General features: G+C 33.6%; 2 protein-coding genes across 3 annotated transcripts in view; one reads left to right on the top strand and one right to left on the bottom strand.

The window, feature by feature from the left end:
• LOC137933404 (uncharacterized) overlaps nucleotides 1-16,759 on the top strand; it is a 68,922-nt gene that overhangs the window by 18,533 nt on the left and 33,630 nt on the right. The gene's annotated exons all lie outside the window — the stretch shown is intronic.
• The window catches only part of LOC137933297 (transforming growth factor beta-1-induced transcript 1 protein-like), a 36,437-nt gene that overhangs the window by 2,130 nt on the left and 17,548 nt on the right, over nucleotides 1-16,759 (bottom strand). The window contains exons 2-4 of the mRNA XM_068777192.1: nucleotides 13,361-13,420; nucleotides 7,105-7,278; nucleotides 1-96 (exon numbers count right to left, since the gene is read on the bottom strand). Of these exons, the coding sequence (XP_068633293.1) occupies nucleotides 1-96; nucleotides 7,105-7,278; nucleotides 13,361-13,420 (330 nt within the window). The remainder of the gene's footprint in view (nucleotides 97-7,104; nucleotides 7,279-13,360; nucleotides 13,421-16,759) is intronic.

Here is a 16,759-nt window from a genome sequence, read left to right as displayed (position 1 = left end):
CTGCTCCATGAAACCACCTCCACCGAGCTCCTTCCTGCAGCCGCCGCAGACGAAGTGATTAGAATGCCAGGAAACGCCCAGAGCCTGGATTACTCGCTAAAATAATAAAAAAAAACATATTACGTTATTTTTTTATTCCCGAATTGAACTGTTTATTGTGTTACCGATTTCGTTTGAGGTAAATAAGAATGAATCTACACCTTTTTTGTATTTTCGCTAAAACACGAGAAGTGTTCTTAGATATTTATAACATTTGAAAGACTACACGTGAAATAGAAACATTAATTTTCGTGGATAAACCACACAAACCATAAAGTATATAGAAAATATTTCAAGTCGGCCAAAACAAAAACTTAGTACACACTACAGTATTATAGAGTAAGGTAAAATAATAAAATTATTATTAAAGTCGTACAGCGTGAAGTAGAATACTTATTTTTGGCAGTAATCGTCGAATCGTCGTTTATTCATCATTTATATATCAGCTGATAAGCAAGGCTTAAGCCTCTCCCAAAGATCACCACCATAACTGGTCTTGGGCTGCCTTCATTCAGCGACTTCCCGCGACTTCAACTATGTCGTCAGTCTCACATAGTGAAGGATCTACCCCCGTCGTTTACTATAAAACGTTAAATCAAAGTTCTCTCAGTGCGTCTTACATAATTAAAATCCTTTTAATGGTCTTGATGTACCCAAGCATAATGTTACATCATCAAAAGTTGCATGAATGATTAAAAGCTTGTTATGTTATCTGTTACTAGCCATCACGTCCGTACAGAACGAATATATAAATAGCCTCGTGTTAGGGTGTCATCACTGCATAACATAATTTTTAGGACAAATACACGTATGGTTCGAATCACCATACGATTTGAAGGATATCTTTATCTTCTAATTAATGTATAGAATACCTTTTCCAAAAATCAATTGTTTCAGAAATAATAAATATTGTAATGATAAAGTAAAAAAAGCGTTTTTAAAATTTGGATTATTCCGCCATTTAAGTAGTTCTATATCTAGAGTTATAAGTTCCGTTCAAACCTTGCCTTCGTGACGTGTAATGATAGCTGAACGTAGTGCTGTCTAGTGTAATACTATGTACTAAATTTATCTGCAACGACCTGTACATTATATAAGATGATTAGTTATAGTTTTTATGGTCGTTTGCTGTCAACAAAAGTATAGTACACACTATCTAGAAATCATTGGTTTGAGAAATGATAAATAACTTTATGATTACAACGTGTTAAAATTAATTATTGTTTATTATTTCTTCCTGTACACTTTGTACTGTTAAAAGTCTAGCCTATCGCATTCCAATAGAAAAATGAATTAACATATTTCAAAGTGATCACTTTATACTTGAAGTCTTTTTGCGGATTAATAAGCTATACACTTAAATAAAAGATTCATTTATGGGAAGTGTCCGAAAATATTCGAAATTGTGTCGAATGTAGTGCGCACAAATAGTGGAGTTATCATGGGTGCACGGATGAGTACGCTTTGATTTTTTCATAAACAAGTGATGTCATCGCGTTGGAGACAATAGTGCTTGTGTGCGGAGAGCGGCTGCTCCTTTTGGATCTACTCGTTATAATGAGAACCACGCGTTTCAATCTATTATTACTCGAAAAACCATATGCGTTATTTTAATTTGTTCTTATAAACTTTTGTTTTATAATTTCTGACTGCCCAAAAAAGACAGTATTAAATCGTTTTAATATTGTACTTATACAAGGAAGATGTTGACTAAGTGGATTGATGACGAAATTACGGTTACGGGAACTCGCTTGATGCGGGCATCGAAGGACTGGTCACCGTCCATCGACCTTTGGGAGAGGTCTATGCTTTGCAGTGGACGGCTATCGGCTGATATGATGATGATGATGATGATAAAATAAGGAATATGGAAAGTACTAAGCCTATGTCTTCTATATCAATAACTAGCTCTCTCCCACCCGCTTCGTGAATTTAACACGTTCCGTGCCACGGCAGTTTTTGAAGATTTTTCATTTAGGCCGCGTGGGCGTATATTCAAAACTGCAAAGCTACAATTATCGGGAAAAAGTTATAAATTGCAATATACATTATATTCGACCCTACAATTCATTTTTTAAGAATCCTTTGTTTTTCAATGAGAACTGCAAATGGCATGAACGGAGAGTGCAGCGGGGGTCGTATACGCCCCAATTGGAATGAAATGTGCTAATAAGCACCCCGTCAATTCATAGCTGACCCTTACTCGGCGAAAGTAATATTTCAATCAAATTTCAAGTTTCCAAGCCTTATGTTTTTAGAGATATCGTGTCGAGTTAATACAGTGACAGAGATCTCGATAGACAGATAACAGAGCATTTGTGTTGTAAAGTGCAAAACTCAACAAATTAACTAATTGCTAATTTTTTGCATATTTTCTTTAAGACTAGAGGAACGTTTTTAAAGCGAGTAAAACAAATGGAAATTAGTAAAAATCATACACCTTTTTTGTACCGCGCAAACCACATAGTAAATAAAACACCTCTTTGTCACTTTCTCTCACTCTTTTCTCTTCACTGTCAAACGTCAGACGACAATTATAACATAAAGGAAGGCGTGTAGATAATCTTTTTTGTAACACTAAAAGTTTATTATGAAAACTGATGTCATAAAGTCGGGACATCTTGTTATAAAATTAATTAAATTTTGAAATATTTGTTTGGTCTTTGTAATGTACGTTTAATATGTCTACTCAGTAGATTTTTTACAATGTATGTATATTATACAAAGTAGTTTATACTTCTTTATTGTATTTTCCTTAAATGGTTAAGTATTTACGAGACTGCAATGAATCATTGCATATGTCGGTACACTGAAAATAAAGTATGGGCGTTGTTTGTGTTAATAATGTATTTGATTGCGTCATATTCAAGGATTTTATTTGTTATTCCATTGCTAAAGTGTCCTTTGGAATAATATCTAATTTACTATCTGGTAAATTAATCTTTGGAAACATTGTGGAAGGAACATATTACAATATGCGAGGCTTAACATTATAGCCTTCCGCCTTACGGTATTTTATTATGGGACAGTGTTTAATTCGATGTTTATTATAACCCTTAACTTGGCAGATTTTTTTAATACTACTTGACTTTTAAGACCCAAGGATGCCAAAAGAAAAAACTGAACAAGCGTTTGAAAATTAAGAAATTGCCTGTACATTCACATACAAATGATTACTTTGCGTTCAAAATTGATGCCACTATTTTTTTTTTAATTCTGATGTATCTCTACACATACATTATCAAGAAAAGGGTTAAAAAAAACTTGCTAGCTATTAATAACTTAATAACTAGAGATTCACTAAAAGATATTTTTAAAGAAATTGGTATTGTAATGGTTGTTACGTAATAAATTTTTATGCGACGTAATAGCGATCGCAAATGTAATATATGTAGACGACACTAGTTGGTGTCCATCTTCTACAAACGTGTTTACGAGCAGTGGTAATCCTATATAATTAATGCCCAAAGTGAATTATATATATCACTGTATCCTAGGAATCGAACCCGCATCTAGTATCGCAAGTTTCAGTCCTCTACCGCTGGGATACCTATTCTTGTTAAATGTATACCTCCTAACAAAACTTACAAAGATTCCCGTACCTTTAACAATTAATTTTGATTAAAATATTTAGAAACTTTCTCTTTGTTCTTTAAGTTATTAAGAATATATTTCCTTGAAAATGTGTTTACGATAAGAGCTTTTAACAACTCGGTCGTTTTATTAATTTAAATTTTGTTTTACTTATACTTTGCTCTTTTGGATGATAAGTTGGCCGGCTCTTGCCTTAAGGTAATAAAAAATTATCTTTTGCTTGAGTACATTGGTTGGTTTTATTGCCGGAAAGTGTAATTGCCGAAATTGAGAAATGTGACCATTCTTATACGTAGTACACTTGCGTTCCGCGTTAGCGTCTGCATAAAATGTTCTTTGCATGTAAACTCATATTTAAATGTACTTACAATTACGCCCAATAAAATCATTTTGTCCTTGCACTAGTTTACAAAAGACGTGTTTAAAAGAGCGCTTCACTAAATCTGTCCAGCTTATAAATAGATTCTAAATCAACCTAAAACTAATGGATAAATTTTTTCAAAAAGATATGTCTGTCGAAAAAAGTTTTTTTTTTTTCAAAAAATCCAATGTCATCATTCGATAGGGATAGGTTGTTTACGTTCATTAGATAGTGCATAATTAAAATGACTTCCACACTATGACATGATTAAAGTATATTTCCGAGGAGACAATTTTTGTATCAGGTATAAACAATACATTTCTAGTCGACATGTCCATGAATTTTTGGTAGACAATTTCAAAATAACATTTTATTTTTAAATATTGTTTCTTAATAAAAATATCAGAAACAATTAAGTACCTATTTAATTGAAGGCCTTGGTGCGCACAACATTAATGTATTAATTTTGTATACCTATGCGCATAAATAAACTGCATTAGCGATGTATCTAAGCATCTTCCGATCGATTTGTTTGCATGATAATAATGAAATGAATCTCTTCCAGTAGCCGCGGTTAGATAAATAATTCATTAGCTCGGCGACAACTCACGCGGGCGGTCGTGTGATTCACGTTGCGAGTTTTTTTTAACTTTTTTTTTAAAACGCACTGTTTGCTTCAAGGTCGGTCGTTAAAGTGTAACTGTTGCCGCAATTAATGCGTTTGCTTACGGAAATGAGTTACGGATAATTATAAGATGAATAATACACAATAGTTTAAAGGGAGGAAAATGGATATATTTATAAAATAAGAGCACTAAAATTAGTTGAACATAATAAATTGATCGTATAAATTTTAAATTTTACAAATAAAACAGACTTAACATTTTGTATGAATTACCGACCGGTATGTTGGTATGTTATGGATCGCTTGTTATTTTTTATTGATTTCTTCCATTCAAAGCAATTCCTTTTAAATAAAGATGGTGACTGTATAAGTAAACTCTTAAAATCGATAACAGTCTTATTAAATCTATAAAGGGACTCTATGTCTCCTCTATGAGGAATCTTCATTATGATTTTTAAGGTAATCGTATTATAAACAAGAAAAATTAAGAAATATGGTGATTTCGAAATTATATGTTTAAATTATCGAATCTCTGAAGAGGGATGTTCGTAAATACAAACTTGTATGTTCGACATTTAAAGTAAATCACCCTGGGTTATTAAAAACCGTTAGATCTTAGTAACGTAGAAAGGCATGCCTTTTAAGATAGATATTTGAATACGAAAGATAGAATATCCGTTTAGGAAGGTAATATCCCCTCATTAGTGAACAAAGAGGTAAACCGCCAGATCAATCTGAATTACTGCCAGAACGCAATAATAGTTGTAAAAAAAATTAAAGTGACGAAAAGTGAAAAACAAATTAAGTGATATAGTATTGTTGATATAGAAATAAGTAAAAAAATAATTAAAGTAAAATAAGTAATTAGAATACAAATGACAAATAAGCAATAAAGAACAGATCGGAAAATTGGGAAGTATTAGTCAAGAATAAAACGGATAAAAGAAGAATGAGTGAGAGATAAGAGAATGATATAAGTAGAGTGGGAAAATAAAAAATGAATGTAAATAAATAATTAAATAAAAATTATCCCTGTCCAATGGGAGTAGAAAGTGAGGGCCGCTATACCGGGGGTCATTTAAAAAAAAAACTATATGTAAATGACAGCATCATCTTTGCGCGATTATGATATCTCAGCGTAGGCAGGGCTATAAAACATTTTACTGCCTTACAAGGAGCGCCCCGTTTATACGAGCAGCGTTGCGTCATCTCGTGCCAGTGATTTTTGTCTCATTAACTATAATTAATTTGTAGACTTCCTTTAACGATTGGCGATGTGTAATTATCATGGTCAAGGCCAAATTAATGCTAATCTGTTATACGACTCGGAAGAAGGCCTTCAAAATTGGTGTCATCTTGGAAAAAATGATCACCAGAAAAGCGGTTGAACAATGAACAGACGCCTTATGTGCTGGTCCGATCAGGTCCGAACCATGTTCGATTTCAAAGCAACTGAAGCAATACGCATCGCCTAAGACCAGCACAGATGGCGTGACAAATTTTCTAAAAAGAGTTCCAATTCCCTTTAGTGGTGCATGGAGGAGGAGGGACCATACTTCTCAATCATTTATTACTACTGAGCAATTCGTTAGCAGTGGTAGCCCAGTAGTAGAGGACTGACTTACGATCGTAGGCCGCGGGTCCAGTTCACGGGGTAGTCTTACATATATTTCACACTTTGTGCATATAATTAATATAGAATTGCCACTGCTCACGAACAAGTCTCTATAGGATGAGTAGCAGCGACCTCTGCGTACCATAATACTACACTGCGATCGCCCACCCGCCTGCCAACTGAACCAATTATGGTATATCTCCCATAGATAATAGTGCATACTGCTCGAAGGCTCTTTTCGAACTGATTGAGCCATCTCCATTCCTTCATCGGGCTACTAGGCGCTGGCAAATATTTCATTCATACGTTGTTGATATACCCAAAAGTCGAATTAAACCGTTTGACAGCTCGTTTTTGGTGAGAGTTGGCAAGATTTGGAACGACCTATTTTTCCTCATAAATTGAGCTCTGGGGCTTTTAAGAGTAGAGTGAACAGGTTTCTTTTGGATGGGCGTGTACCACCTTCGTTTTAATCTACACTTTCCATCAGGTGAGATATTGTTTTATTGTTACATTGTAACTATATAAGCATATATAGATATTTGGGAGAGGCATGTGCCTTGCAATGGGCGTCTTTTGGGTGAAACGACGACGACTAGTAAAACAATCTTTGGTGCACTGGATAAAACTATATTATACTGTATACAGACTGCATTAACATAACCGTGGATAAAATAAAAAGTAATCCCCCCTGCTTATGGTCACAATTACTTACTAGTAGTGGGAGGATGGGGGGGGGGGGTCTATCTACGCCGTGTTCATCGGCTTATGGTCGCTGGTGGAAAACCTTTCGGAAATCCTACTTATATATAAATATTAATATTACGGACCTTTGCCGAAATTTGAAAGTTTAGGAGGCAAGTTACTCACGTCAGTAATGGGATCGCCGCAGCCGTGGCAGCGCGGGCTGTAGTGTTTGGCGTAGCAGGGCACGCAGTGCACGCCGCCCTCGTGCTGGTGGAACTTGGAGCCGTCGATGGGCTTGCGGCAGGTGTTGCACGCGAAGTGTTCAGGGTGCCACTTCTTGTTCAGTGCTGTCACGATCTGTGGAATACAATTATCATTAATATAAACTAATACTCAATTTGTTCCGTAGGGTTTTTTCGATTGTCCATTGAATTTTCTACAACGATTTTGAATTGTTATTGTAATATTTTATCGGGTCGATAAATAAATCTGATTCAAATGGCATTGCAGTGAATAATTCTTAGTATCAAACAAAATGTATACTTAAAATCAAGTGATTGTCGTTCCTTTTAATTGTTGGTTTGTAAGTAAATTTTCATAAGAACTATACTATAGTCTGCTACTGTAGAATCGATAATGTGATCCACGGTGATACCCACTAAAACGGTCACTTGTAAAAACATTTTACCTTTGAATCCAATCCAAAAACCTTTATTAGTTTTTAGTATTAAATTTTTAATTATGTAATCTGCATATCTGTAAGTCATAGTAGTCGATCGATGCGTCCTCTACTGCTTTGGTTACTGGTTATATGTTGTCTTTAGGCGCCAGGAATACCTTTTCTATTCTCGGAAAACGTTTTGAAGTTATGTTTAGTTCCATATCGTCTAGTTTCTTATAAAAAATAACATATGTTACATGAGGTTTTATTCGAAAAAGTAGCACAGAATCATGAAATACTAGATTGTCCCATGTAAGTAAGGAAGTGGTGAAATAGGACATGTAATTTATTATTGGACCTGGCGTATTAATAACTATGTTCTAATAAATCTCTGGATCTGGATCTAATTATAAACAAGCCTACAAGATAACCAAACTGTAGAATAATGAGTGATTGCATTGATTGATTACTACCTTGTCATATTTATTCTAGAACCTTTGTTATTTATTGATACTAATTGTGTCGCGCATTGTTAGTTTTATCTATATTACGAACCTCACGAATGGATTTATTTGTTTAACACTCGGACGCAGATATCGTGTTTGTTATTGTTGAGATATGGTTATGTTACTGATTTTTGTGTTTACCATTAATTTTTTTAAATTCATTTAAAGGTACAGTTAATTTTGGTGATTTTTTTTGTTTAAATTAAAACTTTTATAATCACTATGAAGGGTATTGCGAAAATTTTGTAAATTTATTGAATAAATATTATTAATATCTAAATATATAAGATTTTCGACTCCTTAATCGTTTGATGATGATCATTCGCCGTATTTTTTGGATAAATAATTTCAACCAATGTTTGCCTGCGAGAAAACTCGTGTTTTCCTTCGTCTTGATAATCTAAAATTAAAAGGTAAATAAAAATAATACCTTTTTTTGAAACTATACTCACAACTCAGTCCTTTCTGAAAGACTAGGAGAAAATACGCTTTTAATAACATATAAGATGTTGCTACAGGTAATATGTTGCATACACTTCAGTTTAATACAGATCAGGAAAAAATAAATACGTTCCATTAACACTGCATCTGAGAATTGAAAAGATATGTATATCGTACGATATCGTTTAACATAAAGATAATATAAAGAAGATGGTACTTATTTATGTTCACGTGAGTCTCGGCTGGGGTGGGCCAGTTAAGCTCTTACGTTACTTATGCGGATTCTCCATAGGATGTCTGGGCGCTACAGTTTATAATTTAATTCAGAAAAGAGTAGATGTTTCCAAAAACTATATTTTCGTAATAGGAAGTCAATTCTATCAAGACAATGTTAGAAAAACCTTTTGTTCAATCATTATTAATAAACAACACTATTTATGTTTTACATCCCTAATTCGCAGCTGGGTTTTATTCTGTGATTTTGTGTCTAATCTCCGTCAAGGCTTCTGCTGCATGATATTAATAACAATATTATAGCATTATTATTTTAACATTCTTTAACAATTCTAAAACAGCCTCGAACCATTGTGATGGGACTGAAATGGTTTCGGGGTGTTGTAAGTAATGTATATAAATACATTTAAAAAACTTTTAAGTTAAACGGTTTTTTGATACCCATATTGTGATGGTTGTGGAAAAATATGTACCTAGTCCGCCATATTGGAACGGCGTCCATCTTGAATTTTAAATTTTGACATAATTGAGGGGTTAAGGAAAAATATGTAATACGCCATTTTGTATCGGCGGCCATCTTAGATTTATAATGTTATTGATTTTATTATATTGTATTGTCATCTAAATTAAATGCGTGTACCAAATTTCAGATCAATCTGACAACGGGAAGGTGCATAAATTTCAATTTCTAATTTTGACCCAAATAAATAAGCAAATAAATTCCGTACGGGTCGAACTAAATAAAACCGTTTAAAAATAACACAGCGCAGGTTCTTCACAAAAGCACAGAGGAGGTTACTATGAGTAGCAATCCTCCGTTACCCTGCCATCTCTCAGAAATAGAGTATTTTGAAAATGTAGAAAATTTCCTTCACGAAATATAAAAATAAAATTCTTTCACTAAATTTTCGTAAACTAGTCAGGGTTATTAAAGGTCATCTCTGTTGTCGCCCGTACTTTGATATGTTTATCGATAAGCGTCGTGTTATCAATCGGTGACGCGAGCGCATTGAAAACCTATTTGCGGTTATCGAGGCCTTCGTTTGCGCTGTGCTTGTTGACCCGGTTCTACTCGTCACATCGATGTACATGTCATAGGAGTCATTTTGTACTGTCTGTCGCTGGTCGCATGGAACATGATATTCGTGTTAATCTACAACATTGATTCAAAGTGTGGAATCTTATTTATAAATCGACGAAAGATCGGTTGTTTTATAAATAATGGTAATAATGAGAGTATTTTTAGTGTATACTTATTAATGAGGTAACGAATGCAAATTGTCTAGATTAGATTATATTATATCTTTAAATGAATTGTAAAAATTATTGATCATTGTTATAAAACGAATTATACAAGTTTTCAATTATTAAAATCTGTTTGATTCTTGTCTTTTACAATTGTAGTTAATTAAAATATTGGTTGCCGCTTAATCAGTACGTTAAATCAAATAATAATAAATTATAGTAATTTATACGAAAGAGTGTTGGAACGGTACCTTTTGGTGAGGCTATCGATTGACACATAATATATATATATGAATAGATTCGTCGCCATGTATATGAATTTTTCAAAATACCGTCATATATTATTCAGAAGTACCGACATGCACATTTGTATATTTTGTTTGTAAGTCTGAAAATATAATTGATAAAATGCGTCTATATGCAACAGTAGGGCGCCAGTACAGTCGCATTGTTAATCACATTCAATTAACGATTAATGTACTTTGAGATTTGCTTCAATTATACGATCAGCTTGACCCATATAGTTGAAGGCAAATGCTCACCCAGTGCCCCCATCAGACTGACGCGCGTTTTAATTTAAAGTTGAAACGTGACTCGGTCAGTAGCATTTCAATAACATTGTTTTATTTTTATTGCCTCTTTACATGCAATGATCGATGCCTACACCTGATAACATCCTGTAGTTTTTTAATAGGCTGTAGGCTTTTAATGTTCTTTTTATTGAAGCACAGGCGTCTTGAGAAGTGTATAGTGCTTAATATTTTGGAGATTCTGTTGTTCGGATTTCAATAATTTTTTCGACCATTAATGTCACGATTTACTAATTTGCTACGTGTATCGCCGCACACACTCAATAAAATATTAAGTCCGAAAATGCAACTTTTCAGGAGTGACGAAATATTGGATATATCTCAAAAATTTTGGCCACATAAAACAGTGAAAATATTTATGTGAACATATTTGTATATATTATTAGCATGCCGTCTAGTCTAACCTTTTTGTTCTTGTTTGTACCTTACCTTGTTCATTTAGTGGAAAAACAGATAACTTTGCTTACTTCCGCTGTTTTTAACCAGAAAATTATGGAAAAAATTGACAAGATGTATTGAAACTCGTAAATTGCAAATTTTCGGGGGCGGCAAAATAAGAAACACATTCCAAGCCACGTGGGGCGTATACAACCCCGCTTGCACTTTCCATTCGGGCCAGCATTTGCAGAAATAAAGGATTCCAAAATAAATTATTGTAGGCTCAAGTATAGACAACTTCACATCACGTATGCGCGTACGTAATGCATATTAAAATTTATTACTCTGTGTCACAGGTACGTCGACATATTAACCCCCAACAAGGCTTTAAATTTTTGTCTACACTCTACCCTTTTTTGAACAAAAAAGTGGTTACAAAATGTGTGTATATCTTACTATAATTAAATTTGGACAACGAGGCAAAAATCATGCTGTCCCGCCACACACATACATAAAAAAATATCCGCCAAATGTGTTGCTAAGCGCAAAACTCAAGAATGATTTAAATGATTTGTGGTCTGGACTCCAGTCTTCATTATTTTCCTATAGGTGTATCATAAAAAATCAGATAAACGATCTGCCTGTCTCATCGCTTTGATATATAAAAAGTTATCTTCATGTTTCATAATGACTACGTGATGTTTTTGTAAAGTTTTAAGCTTAACATGATGCTGTCGATGTTATTCAATAGACATCTAGATTAAACGTCCTCACTAGTCTGTGTTTGCTCATCGAATAGTCTTATTACTTACTTAAAATAATAAATAAAAAATAAAAGACGAAAAAATGATCCAATAAAACAAAGAAAATGTGTGGTGAAGTTTAAAATTTGAAAATGACTCTAGCAAATTTGACCATTTTTTTCATAATATCATTTAGGCATTCAGAAGAATCTGACAGAGAAAAAAAATAAAAATATTGCGAGAAAAGTGGTATTAAATAAACAAAACTTATCTTTTCCCGTACAAACCACGGGTAAATTAAACACCTGTCTTCTGTAATCTTCGTTTATTTAAATATTAGAATAGTACCATTTTTAAATGCTTTATATTCTTTTTTTTGTTTGATTGCAACAGGCCTATCTATAACTTGACAATATGAAGTGAGTTTGACATTTATTCGAATTTTGAATTTAGAAAAAAAGTTTATTAGGAGTAAAAGTTGCTAGAATTGATAGTCGCTAATTTAAATTACACGAAAACATTTACTTGAAAATATAATACCTTATTTACAAGCAATTGTAATTTGACAAAATAATTCTGTTTACCTTTATCCAAGATTAACTATAACTCATTTATTTTAATAGTATCGATGTAAAAGGTTACTCATATGGGCCCAGTGGGAGCCCATAGGACACGCGTGGCATCACTAATTGTAACTTATAGTCGGTTAGTGTAAAAGAATTTTATAAAGCGGAGATTACTCGCACGCATCTTAATATTTCCGTACACCTGCGAAGTACAATGAGGTTGACAAGCTAAACTTGTTGCGGGATACACCTGCTGCATGGCCAGGTGTATTTTGTTCATGGCTGTACGTGTGTAAGGATTACTTATTCTATGTATACACGTGTTCTTATATCAAAAATCCTCCGAACGGGTGGTAGTTTTGTTTCGTAGTAACGTACATTTTGTAATTATAAAAATAGCTATTTTTAACTCATTGCAAAGTTACAATATATATCAATCACTTAATTTTACAAGTAGTAACTTTCTTTTTAAAATTATAAGTATTGGTGATACTTAATTGCAGATTTTTTTTTTTAGTTGACTGCCTACACATTCACTCTGAAAGATTCAGATAATTTTACGAACTGTCCCATAATATTGGTTTTTAGACTTCTTAACGTTTTTTTGTTTGGATTAGGAAAGAGTCTGCCGACTGTTAATTACCGCGTCGTGGTCCTGGATATTTTTTAACTGATGGTCACTGTTGCTTTACTGGCATTTACGAATTCCTTGAGCGTGTCGGGCATAGAGCAGAGGGAGCCGAGTCTAGATTTCCTTTTAGACAGCAAGGCTCCAGGGTTCCCTTGGGAGTCACGGAGCGATATCTTCATAACCGGATTCGATCCCAGAGATTATACTTTTTGATTCTATTGCTAAATGTTTTTTTAGGGTTTATTATGTCAGATTATTTTTCGGATTTTGTCATTTAACTTTTTTTGGTCGATTTTACTTCTTTGTTTTAATTTGCTGTGTGTAAGTACAGTGCGTTTAATAATGCAAAGTATAGGGTTATCGGAAATCAAATCGACGACCTGCATTCGCAAGTCACATCTGCTGTTTCGAAATTTGAGATTAATTAAGAATAATTTTACTTACTCTTCCTTGGATGACTACATTGCAGCTGTTGCAGACAGCTGGTCCACCGTCCTTTGTCGACTGAAACAAAAAACATGGACTTTAAAAAACAATACTTTACGTTGTTGTTTTTAGGTTAATCTATATTAATATGCAATTTCCCATTACGGGTGATCAAATTGCGTGTACTTGTTTTTAGTCGTATAATGTTGTGGTATTGTGACTCATAACTATATTTAAATTTAGGTATACAAATATAGATATTCCGCGGTGGATTATTAACAGTAAACATTCTTTTTTTGTACTCACTATAGCATATTCCTATTTAATTCAGTTTAACTTCCAAATTATGTTATAAATTCATGTGAAAAACTTAAAAAGTCGAGTACAACTTTTATTTATTGCACATAGATTCTTTTATGGGATTTTTTTATTATCCTGTTTTTGGAGCTCCTCGGGCAACCTCTATCATGGTTGGACAGGGCCTTTATTTAAATTATAATGTTTCAAATAATTTTAATTTATTACTTTCCTTACTTTTCATATATATATCGTTTTACTTGCTTCGTTCGCATTCTGACAAGAGTTCTACAGTTCTTTTATAGTGTCATAAACTTCATAATGAATTTTGAAGTACAATTAGATTATATTGTATAGATTGTTCCATTAAAACTTCTAAAATAGACGTGTTTTCAAGTGTTTAGCTGTTGAAATTAAAAAGCACAAAAATGTTGATAGAGATAATAAATACATGCATACGATGACTTGAAAACCAAATAAAAATCCAATATACCAATGCAATACTTCTATATACCATAGATTTATTCTGCATAGATCTCAATAAAAAAAGTCACAAAATATCTGTGGCCTTGACCACGGGGTTCATAAGCGCCCCAACGCACTGAAAACGTCCGGAAGAAATAAATAAAAATAAAATTTAAAATCCGTTAAAATTCCTTTAATTATCTGATATACCTAGGTTATATTATAATTTAAGAATAATAATAATATAATAACAGAAGACGCTAAGTAATGTTATTAACATATTATTGCCGATTTGAGTAAAATATCTTAATGAAAATACATTAAAAGTTTGGGCAAGGTAAATTTAATTAAAATATAAACACTTAAGTAGCAGTAAAAAAAACGCGCGTGGTATTTGGGTTGCTATATTTAATTAGAACTCTAATGGACATTGGTAATCGCGTAATGGTATAAGCGATTTCCTTGCTGCCCTACATTTTTGTCCGTGAGCGTAATTGCAATTGTAAACGATGCAATGCCGGCCGCTGACATTGCCATTCCACATCGAGTGCATGCCTGACCGATAATGTATGCGTGATAAGGATCTCTTTCGATTTTAATATGACATCATCTTACGTGTACGTAATGGTAGAGTAGTGACACACCGGCAGTATAATTTCGTTTATTAATTGTAAATACGAAATGTATGTATTGGTATAAATAAATATAAGATATTTAAAGCTTATTAACACTTGATTGATCGTGCATAATTTTTTCTTTTTACGCTTCCTCAAAATTTATTACCATCATAACCATTTCAGCCATAGAACACCTACTGGAAATAGGCCTTTACCAAAGAAATTACAATATTGCACCGGTTCGGGTGAAAGCTGCCAGTATCCAGCCAGCGGCTTCCAAGGATTTTAAGAGGCTCTATTGGACACTGTTGGGGCGGATGAGCCTGTAGTTTGTTTACGTTACGTTCAGTGCCAAAATGCACCTGCATTAATTTATATGTAGTTTATTTTTGCGTAATGTGAATGTCATATTTAATGAAAAGCATATACTTTATCTTTGGTTCTACGTTTTGAAATTAATTATAGAAAAGTTGTTATTTTGATTATAGACACAGTAGCTCTATATCAAATTCTAGCTTTTTTTCCTATTTAAATACTTTGGGTGTAGATTAAATTTAACATAATTTCAAACCTACTTATCAACAAAACCTGACTAACAGTTGAGCAATAATTACTTCTTTCCTTAGTCGTGTATGTTCCAGACATTAGCTGGGTAGGTAATTAAAGTGATTCATAAACAGAACCTGTCATAACACACGTAGGACCTAATGCACCCGCTATGTTGGCCAGGAGGCATATCAAAGAAAGCGCATCGCAGTCACGCAAACGTGCTGCACTTATTAGGAGCGGGCGGGGAACAATACTCGTGGCCCTTATTTAGACTGCGTGTAACGGATTGCTACTGATCAAGTTATAAGCGGTAGCGGTTATGGAAACTTACAGAAATTTGTTTAAAATTTTGGTTTGTGCCAATCGACGTTTATTGCAAGTATATATCGTAATAATATTATGTTCATAAAATCAAATTAGTGTCATATAATAGAATTTATTATAAATGTATTTTTTTATTTTTCTAAATGTACAAATACATTGTATCAGAAATTAACGGTTAAATAAGTTAAAAAACTTAGTTTTACACGACATCGAACTGGTAATTGACGGCAATTGCCTCGCTGAGTGGTGGTAAGGCTACCACAATTTTCTTTAGAATTATAAGTGTAAAATTTGTAATAAAAATTATGAATTATGAGATAAAACTGTCTATATCATTTTATTTAGAACTAATTGATAATAAATTTTGAAATAAAATGAAAACGTTTCAATTGGTAGAGGAATTGTTTCTAAATACCGTAACGATACTAGTAAACACTGAAAAGAAATATGAAAAATTATTTAGTTAAAAAATTAAAAATTCTAGTACCCGCTACATCTTTTAACCTGTGGCAACTCCGTCGGGCTCGGATGTAGGGCGCCGGTGCAAGGTCAAGGCGCGACAGCTTTAGTACCGTACGGCACAAGGAAATTAAGAGACATATTGTTTATGTTTTGCTAAGCTTTTCAGTGTCCTGAAGTTAATAAATGATGAAGTACGAAGTCATGTATTCAAGTAGTTGTCTGAGATGGTACGTTCGGAGTTATACACCTGGGACAAACCGTCCATCCAGGTGAGATAATCCCGTAATGCATGAAGACGAAGATCTTCGACCAGCGTATGTTGTCGGTGATCTGAGACGTGGTGGTTTATAAAGGGTCTTATAAAAAAGCTCAGTCGCCCAGAGAGCGTTAGAAATACTATTTATGGAGTTTCGCTGCAAGATCGAATCTGAATCACTGGGTCTATCAGCGTACATGACAATGATGATGGTGATAAAATTAAGAAATTAAGTTTATATCATAAACAGCCAAATGTTTTTATAACGGACTGAAAGATTCAAATTTGTCAAGAGAGAGCTAATGCATATCTAAAGCCAATGCTCATCTCTGGAAGGGACTTCCAAAACAGACGATTCTGATAATGGGAAAAACAATGCATTGTATGAAGATCTTCTTAAATCTATCACACGGGTCGCTAGCGAATACCCAATCCTCTCTCCCTGCA

This window comes from Battus philenor, unplaced genomic scaffold (genome assembly GCF_028537555.1).
Source record: "Battus philenor isolate CCGP_79_NKW_IND1 unplaced genomic scaffold, ilBatPhil1.0.hap1 SCAF_13, whole genome shotgun sequence".
Classification (NCBI taxonomy): Eukaryota; Metazoa; Arthropoda; class Insecta; order Lepidoptera; family Papilionidae; genus Battus; species Battus philenor.
This window is presented reverse-complemented; position numbering and strand designations above follow the sequence as displayed.